At 41.3% G+C, this 10,966-nt stretch overlaps 1 protein-coding gene across 1 annotated transcript; it reads right to left on the minus strand.

Annotated features, from left to right (window-relative positions):
* Positions 1–1,158: 1,158 nt before the first annotated feature.
* Positions 1,159–10,966, minus strand: sec22a (SEC22 homolog A, vesicle trafficking protein). The gene is made up of 7 exons (XM_061088577.1): positions 10,836–10,966; positions 7,333–7,543; positions 6,144–6,307; positions 5,539–5,718; positions 4,536–4,654; positions 4,072–4,137; positions 1,159–3,475 (listed from the first exon to the last, which is right to left on the minus strand). Exons 2-7 carry the CDS (start codon positions 7,512–7,514, stop codon positions 3,275–3,277), a joined length of 912 nt encoding a protein of 303 aa, XP_060944560.1. The 5' UTR covers positions 7,515–7,543; positions 10,836–10,966; the 3' UTR covers positions 1,159–3,274.

Raw genomic sequence — 10,966 nt, forward strand, 5'->3', positions numbered from 1 at the left:
TCTGGTTTCTACACGAGCTTCTTTGTTTTCTTCTGTTTAGAAATGATGGAAGGGAAGGAAGCAACGTGCTCATCTGCAGATTAGTACCCTGAGTGGCTCTCATCCGTTACAGCCTCAATATCTGTATTTATATACCAGTCAAATTACATCGAGCGAGAATGAATGGTTAAGTTAATTGAATAACTCTAGATAAGAAATAGCACTGGCCTGTAATTCAAATCAAATTCTCTTCATTTGAATGTAAGAAAACGTGCAGTTTTGAGCTGTCCAGCAGACGTTCAACACTTTGTTTCAGCGTTTTTCACGGCAACTCAAACACATGTGGGAGACAACCTCCTCCTCAGAGCCTCCTAATGATTCTGACCTTTTTGAACAGCCAGACTGCGAGCTGTGCCACAAAAACATTATCGCCTCTGACATTCACTTGAGTTCCAATTGTCCACGGAGTAGTCTACAATTTACACCGCCTGACATTAAAGCCCACACACTTCCTGCTCGTGTAGAAAATACAATGCAGCTTCATTAATCTACATCTGGAGGAAAACTGCACAAATAACATCAACTACATTCATCACTATCATAATACCTCTTGTGCCACTGCTGGTTAAAATAAAATTAGAAACTAATTGCTACCAAAAAAAAAAAAGATTCAACCGCCTCTGATTCATGACACAATCTGACGCTGCAGCAAAAGCTAAACACATTCAATATTTTTTGAATAATGGTAATCGTGTTATTTTAATGTTCCAGAGCTGTACTGAGGAAGAATTAGTTCTAATACAGGAGTTGGTGTGTTTCAGTTGGAATTAACAGGACCAGGTCACATCCTGATAAATCAATGCGTTTCCATTCATTCCATTATACTGCTTGTCTTGTATTTTTTAATGTTGCAGGGCTGACATAAGGTGAGAGACAGGGTCGCCATATATCGCAGCGACATATTACAGAGATAAACTTTTCAATGTCAAATTAACACCTACAGATAATTTAGAGTCTCCAATTAACTTAAACCCAATGTGCATGTCTTTAGGGTGTGGAAGGAAGCTGTAGGAAACCCACACAAACATGTGGCGATCAGGTAACCGCACAGAAAAGACTCCTGGTTCAAACCGATGCATCTTCATTTGTGACATGAAAGAAGGGACAACATGAAAGCGCTTTCAGTCTCAGATATGCTTTAAATCCAGTGTTCAAACACATTTTAGAGCCATTCTTTTCCACTTCTGCGTTTCCTGAATTGAACCCTGCATATACAATAACTATTATTACGTGAACTGATAACTTAAAAAATGAATAAAAATGTGGAAAAAAACAGCGCATACAAATATTTTCTTGCAGTTCACTCCAACGCTCTTAGGAACTGGAAAGAAATCGCATCCTTTAACCATATTGTGTAAAACAGTATAAAACCATTGAAGTGAATTTTTTCAAATTTTACACAACACGCATCTTCTGTAACTGCTGTGGAAAAAGAACATAAACAACTGGAGCCAGTGAAGTACAATCCAGATCCAATCAAATGCGAGCCATATTGTGTAAGGAACTATTAGGTCATGTAGGTGTGGTGCTGCTGCTGGAAAGCGAGGGAACATTCTCTGAACACAGTGATGAATCATACGAGGCTGAAATGAAGCAGCGCTCCCCAGACAGATGTGGAGTGCAGCTGCCAGATGGACACTGAGGCTAGTTGCGTGTGTTTACGTCTTTTCTTTTCGCTTTTAACTTCGATCAGTATAGAAAACAAAAAGAACATTATGACACTATTGGCACAACCGTTGTGCTTCGCATGAACAATGAACAACAAAAGGCATGACTCACGTCTCTACCCTTCTCCATTTGTTTACTATTATTTGTTGGGACGCTGCAGGAAGCCGGGAAATCTTCCCGTCGTTTTAGAAGAAAACCTCACACAGCTTAATCACGACGAATGTGGCGTCTCCTGATTGTAATGACGTTAAATGGGAATTTTGTGCTCGTATCCATTACACAGGCAGAGTGAGAGGCTGAGGTTTTGTCTTCCTAAGTGGCAGATGCAGCCGTGTCTGAAGCGAGGGGATCGGCAGGGGGAGAAACACGCCAAGGGCGGCTCAGATGATCCGAGCTGCCTCTGGCCTCAACAACACAGCAAGTTCCTTTACCGCTGCCAACACAGACTTGTTTATTAACAAAGTCACTTGACACAGGCACATGCTCGCGGCTGTGTGGGCGAGGAAGTGGGGAATGAATGCTAACAGGCTGTTTGTGTCGACTGGAGCCGGGAAAGCTTTGTGACAAGATGCAAATTTTTTAAAGAAGCGAAACATAAGACAACAAATAAAACTGATAAAGTATCTGTATAAATCTTCACTGAGCATGTGACAAAGAATTCCTCAGGAAATAAATAGCATAATGAACCATCTACAAAATTTTGCTCTTCAAAGTAAGATATTTGGCTTCTAAATACAGAATCCACAAACATTGAAGTGATATATATGAGGCAGCGTTGCATAGTTTCAAGCCAAGACTTAATCCAGAGCCCTGCACCAGGCCAGGTAATCAAGCGTACAAGTGCAAATAAAAGCATGTTACAGAGAATTAAATGCAAGCTGAATGTAGTGGAAAAACAGAAAACAAGACAAACTGAATAAGCTCTGAAATCAAAGAATATTAAAAACAGAAATTTGTTGTTTCATGTGTCACACTTGTATAAGTTATGAATGAAGCTTCAGTCTAGGTTACAAATAATTTGGTCAGATATTTTATAAATTGTAAATTCTTCCGAGCTCCCACTACAGCGTTTGAATTTTGATTTGTGTCACTAAATAAATTAAATGTAAAAGGAGGTTTAACATGACGTAAGGTATTACAACAGTTTGTCTACGGCTATTTGATTTGAAGAGGGGTCTAAACATGACAGGTCTGTTCCGATACTTAACTTTGTGGCTGCTGTGAGAGCACAGATGGCAAAACTGAACATCCTGTATACAAGAATAAACTATAGCTGCAAAGAAAGGAAGTATCAGTAAATGTCGTAAACACACATTTGTGTGGAACAGACAACTTCTCAAATCAATCGAATAAATTCCTCTGATGATTCAAGGCTGCAGCAGAGATGCTCACTCAGATTTGTCCACTGGTTCTGGGATTGAGTGAGAACAAGACGACTGTGGTTCTGCCAGATTCCCTTTTACTTGGTCTCCACTTTGGCCTCGAACTGGTCGGTGCTGCCTCAGCTGTATTTCCAGGGCTTACGTGAGACAGATGGTCCATTTGTCCTCTGTGTTTAAAGTTTTTGTCAGACGTTATAGTCCGGGGCTTTGCCCTGTGGTTGTCTCAGTTTTATCTGCAGGGTCATGAAGGCGCCCACGGCCACATGGAAGAGGATCTGCCACATGTTCCTCAGTTCATACAGATACATGTTGGACAGACAGATGAGTGCAACTGCCAGGAAGGACTTACTGTTCCTCCACACAGAGAAGTAGGCAAACAGGTAGCACTGGAGGGAGAAAGGAGAAGAATTTGAATGTTACACACTGATGTTGACAAGTTGCAAGTTGTCATCATGCTTGATTGGACAATAAAGCTGCTTTCAGTCATGTCCAGTTGCTCAGGACATTTTCTGGAACTCTTCCTGGCAGTCCCCGAGTAAAATGTCCAAAAAACGAAAATGAGTGACCTACAGCAGGTTAATCTCCAGAATATTCACAGGGAGCGAGTGGGCGTATGGATGACGTTATGAACATGTGACAGACATGAAACCAATTTCCCTGACTATTTCCAGAGTTTGGCTTGCGAGCTTAAGGCTGTTCAGTGCATAAGAAACATTGCCTAATGACCTTGTTCCTCTATCAATTTAACAATTTTCACTAGGTCTTGACTCCAGATAAGAAATTTGAGAATTGAATAAAGCATCCAGAGCTGCACAAAAGGAGCTGATGAAAATGTTTCATGGAAGGTAGCGCACGGCAGTGAAAGGCAGAGAGCTTTTGCTAATGTTAGTCTAGCTGACAAGCTGCTGAGCTGTAAAGTGCGGGGCCATTAGTCAGCCAGTCAGCCAATGATGAGCTGCTCTTACGGCAGACTATCACTTACCTGATACAGACAGGCTGCTGTGCCGAGGAAGAAGGCAATCACATAATTAAAGTCTTCGTCGTTATTCTGCAGGGGGAAGAAAAGAAACAGAGAAAGTTTAGTTTTCCATGTCCGGACAAGGAATCATCAAAAGAATATAAAGAAATATCGCAGGTTCCATATTTTTAAGATTTTTTCTCATTTGTTTTAATGGACTACGCAATATACAGATTCAAATGAAATGGACAGGCTACAGAGAACTGATGCTCTTATGCACCTGAGCATTCAGTACGTTAGTGTGATAAGAACTACCTAAGTAGAACTAGAGAGACCATCTTAAAAGGTGCGGTTTGGGGAACTGTCATGTCGTCCATCTTTACATGCAGTCAACGGTTATTACCCTTATGACTGTCAGACCCAACTACGAAAATAGACTCATATGAAAGTGTCCATATGAAACCTAGATTCATCTTTATGTTCCTCACTTGTAAAATGCTCTCTATAGCATGGACTCCTCGAAGCAGGTTCAGGCCTCCACAGAGGACACTTAGCACACAGGACACGATGCCTTGGAGAGTCACAGGCTCCAACATCTGTGTGGGAGCTGGAAGACAGACACAACGTTTAAAAAAACAAAAAACATAAATATATTTTTTTTAAACGTGCTGGATGAAAAGATAAATCCTTGAATAGAAATAACCTAAACAAACACTGTTTTTAAATCTTCTGACATTTAGGCAGTAAAAGCACAGATCTATAACTATCAACAAATTAGCATACTTCATCCTCCAGGACAAAATCCTGGAGGATGAAGTATCCTATGTCCTCAGAAAATGGTGACAGGCAAGGGCAACCATCGGAGAGCGAACACAGCGTGGAGAGCTGCTGTGAAGAGGATGTCAGGCGAAACACAACAGCTCTAAGTGACCTGAGGTGGCATCACTTAGCTCGGGGCAGCTGAGGTGTGACGACACGTACAGGAGGGGAAGTGGACCTGAGCCGCAGAGAAACAGTGGGACAGTTTGACTGAACCACGTGGTATCTGACTACTACACATAAAGAATATTCCAGGTTTTTAGATGCAGGTTTTTACTGAAAATCTGTTTTTTAAACTAAACTAAATATTAACAGAGATTTTATGTGACCATGCTTCCAAAGGTGTCCTGCTGTAGGAAGCACGGTTTGCAGTTTATAAAGTGAACAATCCTCTCTCACAATGAACAATGAGAGTAAAGACAATGCATCCAGTATTTGACTGCTGCAGAGAGGCATGCAGTATTCTGAGGAAATAACTGGTGACCTTCTTGCATGTTACAAGACCAGTGGTACCAGTATTAACAGAACTACATAAGGAGATAACCCTCTATTCATCTCCAGAAGGGAATTTATGTTAGGCACTCTGATATAACAGCAAACCACTTTTATAATTGAATACTTGCATGGGGGTGTGTGTGTTTGCAGCAGCAGCAGCAGCAGCTCATGTCCTACCTATGCCCTTGTACTTGGTAGGTGTGTGAACAGAGAATCCATTGATAGCTTGCAGGTCCTCAGGGGAGAGCTGGTAGGGCGGCCGCAGCCTGATCTCTGTCTGCATGTCAGCCAGGTTGATCTTGGTGGACAGAGAACGAGGGCTGTTGTAGCGCTGCTTTGCTTTCTGGATGAAGGTGTCTGACGGATCACAGTGCACAAGGTGGTTTAGTATCACCGGGAGCGAACAACAAGGGGGATAAACACATTGTTTGTATCAAAGAGGAGGATATTCTGTCAGGGTTCAAGAACGATTTCAGCCTGTGATACTCTGGATGAAAACTGAAATGGTTGTTTAATCTGAAACAATAATCATTTACATAGACTGTATATAAAGATTTCTCACAATTTTTTTAAGAATTCATGTTTTTGACAAGTTTTCATTTTTATTAGTTATTTCTGAAAGATAAACTGTTGTGACTGACAGCGGAGACTGACTCGTGATTGGTCTAGTATGTTTCGGGATATTTTGGCCCCATTTTTGATTGAACAAACATGTGGCCGTTGGGATTCAGCGATGGACATTCTAACCAAAAATTGCAAAGATAATAGAAAACAGAGCTCACCAAATTCAATGAAGGAGTAGGGCCGCACAACGCTGCTGGTTCGTTTGGTATCATAAGTGACTATAAACTCTTTCTGCAGCTCGTCCAGGAAGCAGAAGGCCAGCACGTTGGGGTAGTTTGCCGTGCACACCATCAGGTATCCAACACCCAGTGAGCTTATGAAGCTGAAACAAGGACATCATTACTTTTCATACACTGCACTGTTTTCCTCACAGAAATGATGGGACACCTTAATTCGGACATCAAGCTAAATACATTGCAGATGACAGAGAAAAAAAACACACAAAAGGTTCAAAGGGTCCAACTGGGATTAATTTTAAAATATATGGGGGTCCAAATTTCAAAAGCGTTACTCGGTAAGTCAAGATCACCATCACAAGACCTGTGAAACGATATATAGTCAATGTTCAGCTTCAAGGAGTGCAACAACACCTCTGACATCCTGTGATTTTCAATTCAATTATTTTCGTTTGTTTTAGGTTAATCAAATTAAAAATGAATCAGTTTAATGTCTGTTTAATTACTTCTTCTACCCAGTTTGCCATTATGCTTAGAACCATAACAGACTTAACAACAGGCTCTAAAGGGCCTCGGATATCACAGAACAAATTAACCTGCCTCATTCTGACCTTCAACGTTAATTGACCTCCTCTTCTTCAGATGCTCCAGGCTCTTACTCATTAAAGAGACTCTGATCATCAGAGGCTGTGGTTTTTGAAAGGTATACGTTATGGCTCACTGATGGGGATTTTGTTAAGTTCATTTTGAGGTCATGTCCTCGGTTTTTATAAGACTAATTAGCCCTTTACAAACAGTAACTCTGAGTGATTCAAAGCATTTCCATGAGCACTACCCTTTTAGAAAAAGTCTGACACCTCTAATGAAAACCTGTCTGTCAGTTAAAAAGCATTTTTACATAAATATCACATGAGGGGGAGAGGAGGTTGACAGTTAGAAGTAGAATCTTTAATCATCCAAATGGGTCACTTGGGATGAAGATGTAGAAAAATAATTAAAAACTCTATTTTATAACTTGAATTTGAAATACATAAAGCAAATAAAGTTCAAAGTCAAATACAAACAAATGTTGCATGTTCTGGATTTCATGTTTTAAATAATGGGTCTAATGTTAAGGGTCTCAATAATGACTCACCATGAGGACATTAAATCAACATTCATTAATACCTACTTGACATTGTACGGTCCAGTCTTAAGGGTGCAGCGGTCTGGGAACTGGCCAAGTTTTTTGGAGAGACCTTTGAGATGCCGCTTGGTTTCCTGAAGCTCTTTATCCTGCTCATAGTCGGTGGATGCAGAGAGTGGCAGGCCGTCCCCAACCCGAACCACAGAGGCAAACACTACCGTTGACATCTTACAGCTCTGATGATCTCCCTGAAGACCTGCAAACATACATTCCATGGAGAGGAAAGCTTGTTAAGTTGAAGTTTCTTCTTGTATGTTGAGAGTTGCTAGAATTGTCTTTAACTTTGTTAAAGCCCTGGCACTAAGCCCTGGCAGCACATCACCCTGACCCTCATTCCCCTCCACTGACTCACGATAAAGGCCTGCATTAAAAACAAACTCCTCCTTCTCACCTATAAATCCCTTTCAAGCCCTAGCCCCACTATATTAACTAACCTCCTCCACCCCTACACTCCGCTCAGAAGGCTGCGGTCCTCGATCTCAGGATTGCTCTTCATCTCCAACACCAACTGCAAACTTTTAGACAAAGAGCCTTCTGTGTCGCAGCCCAGACCCTTTGGAGCTCTCTCCTGGCCAAAATATGAAACACTGCACCTATGGACAGCTTCAAAAAACTCCTCAAGCAAGTTCACTAAGGCCGTTGGCCTAACTTAATGCTCCACCCTGCTGTTTATTTCTTTCCTGTTTTGTGCGGGTCTCGGGACAATGTCCGGCTTCATGTGGCCATAGTGTGTTGTCCAATTGAGCACATATGGGACATTATGCATCGTTGCATCCAACGTAGCCAAGTACCAGCACAGACTGTGCAGGAGCTCACTGATGCCGTGACACACAGACCTGGGAGGAGATCCCCCAGGGCAACATCCTCCAACTGATCATGAGCAAGCCCAGACGTTGTCAGGTATGAATACAGGCACGTGGGGGCCATACACAGTACTGAGTAAAACGATAAGCTGCTGTGATAAAAGTCACACAAGTTGGATGACACTCAGATTTTCTTAGATGTTTGGTATGATTTTGAATACAGCCCTCAATGGGTTAATGATTTTGGTTTCCATTGACTGTTGTTACATCATTTTGTTCTCCACAAATTATAGAATATAAATCAGTCGCAACTGAAGATTTTAGCTATGTATGGCTAATGCAAAACTAATGGGGAACACTTATTTTACAAACAGTAGTTGCCTTTAAGAGTAAAGCTACATCATCCTACATCAGTCAAGCAAATCCCTGTTTTGCTTTCCAAACTACCAAATGTAATGCAATTCTAATGTATAGTTTAACAACTTGAACAAACAGCACTCAGGTGCATATTGTTATGGTAAAATAACTTTGATCCTTCCTTCATTGCTTTCTAGAGAAGACTGGAGCCAGCATACAGTTAATTGTCTTAACAACACACATGGAGTATTCAACAGTTTGAACATCTGAGCAACAAATGTGCAATACGTAGTTCTGTGTTTGTTATACTCTCATTCCTGATGGTTCTCACACACGACATGGGTGGGTCCCACCATGAAATTATGAAACTCGTACAAAAGCACTGTTCAACTCATCCTGCACAATTTGCTACATATGTTTCTACAACATGTTCACAAAATCCAATAAAAAACAAAATCTCAGACATGAAGGACAGAGCTATCATACGTCCGGCACTCAAAGCAAATGACAACGACCACCCCCTTAATCACCACTTTGGATTTATGGTTTATGTTTCATGTGTTGCACTGGCCTACCTGTGGGTGTTAACTGGCTGTGAAAACACATTTCCTCTGGGGGACAATTAAGTCTAAAGTCTAAGGTTTGTCTATGACCATATACGTTTTTGTTTGTCTTATTGCCAATAGTTGGGATGATTCCAAAATTTGAGAAAAACAATTTGTCTCTTTCGTGTGCTTCAATGACTCGTGTCCCCAAACAAAGACATCATCTTTAAACCCAATGTATAACATTGCGTTTAAGGACAACTATATTTCATACGATTCTGTCGTAGTACTAAGGGACTTACTAAGGGATACATGTGTTATATTGGGGTTTTACAGCTCTTGTTTAAATGAAGGAGCAGCTCTAATTGAAGTATTGAACAGTCGCTGAGTGACTGTGTGGTGGGTTAAAGGGATAGTTCACCCAAAAAATGAAAAAACACTCATTATCTACTCCTCACTGTGCCGATGAAGGGGTGTGTGAAGTGTTTAAGTCCACAAAACACTTTGGGTCTCAGGGGTAGACAGTGTTGCAGCCAAATATAATACAATTGTATAACTGGGGATCAATTATTCATGTTACCATGTTTTGAGTGTAAATGTGGAGACAGAGGACATTTAGGATAAACAAGGTATAAATGACCTTGTCTCGTGTTGAATAGGAATTTCACGGCTTACGGTAGGGCTGCTCGATTATGGAAAAAATCATAATCACGATTATTCAAACGATTATTAATATGTGCCCTCATTTTTTTTAAATGACTAACCGGAAGTACCAGTCACTTCCGGTTCCGGTAAACACCTATTACGGCTGCGTGTCTTATTTCTCCGTGAAACCATGCAGGATATCGGTGCCTGGTTATTCAAACCCTTAATGATGGCAACCCTTACACTCTCCATAAAAACACTTTGTAACTGAGAACTTTGAAATTTCCTCAATATATAAAATGCAAAATAATCGTTTCAACTCGATTATAGTAGTTTGGAGATCGTTTGATCCAATAATCGTAATCACGATTATATTTCGATTAATTGAGCAGCCCTAGCTTCCGGACACTTGGACGACACCACAGAACCACTATGGAGGCATGTTGTGTTTTTTTGTCTGTTTTATTACGTTTGAAGAAGGAGTCACCATTTACTTCGATTGTATTGGACTTGGCTAAAACACTGTTTACCCCTGAAACGTCAGAAGTGTTTCGTGGACTCAAACACTTCACCTGCCCCCATTGGCATAGTGGGGAGTAGATGGGTGTATTTTCTTTTTTGGGGGGATCTATCCCTTTAAGCTAGGACCATGGACAGCTCCACACTGAAAGGGGGGGGGGTGTTGATAAATGACGTCGCGACGTGTTTTCACTGAGCTTGTGGGAAAAAAATGTCATAGCTTCAAAACAAACAACGTCACTGTCATCAGCTGGTTTAGTGATTAAACGTTACGACCACAGTGTGTTAGCTAGCTTAGCAGCTAACGAGCAAGAACAGTTAGCTGTATTTTTCCACACAGCATATGTTTGGTGCATTAGCCAGGAGCTTCGTATCTTATCCACGCTTCTCTGTGACATTACTTCACAGTTTAGATTACAGGAACAACCCGCTAACTAGCTCTGTTAGAGAAAACTAGCCACCGTTAGCAGCTAACCAATTAGCTAATTCGCCAACTAACCCTTCGTGCTAACGCTAGCAGGCTAGGGAGCTAACCGCGTCTCCGAGCAACGCTATGAGTCCGACTGAAGAAGAGACGAGTGCTAAGCAGTGTGAGATGGTTGATTTGAGTGTTTAATACCTGGTAAACGAGTGTAGCATCGTGTAGAGACCAGTGACGTGCTGCTCTGTCAGTGAACAGTTAGCACAGGAAGCTAACGACAAGCAGCAGGGGTGGGTCTGTACGTGGCTGCTTCGCTTTGCATTGTGGGT

Source organism: Limanda limanda, chromosome 16 (genome assembly GCF_963576545.1).
Source record: "Limanda limanda chromosome 16, fLimLim1.1, whole genome shotgun sequence".
Taxonomy (NCBI): domain Eukaryota; kingdom Metazoa; phylum Chordata; class Actinopteri; order Pleuronectiformes; family Pleuronectidae; genus Limanda; species Limanda limanda.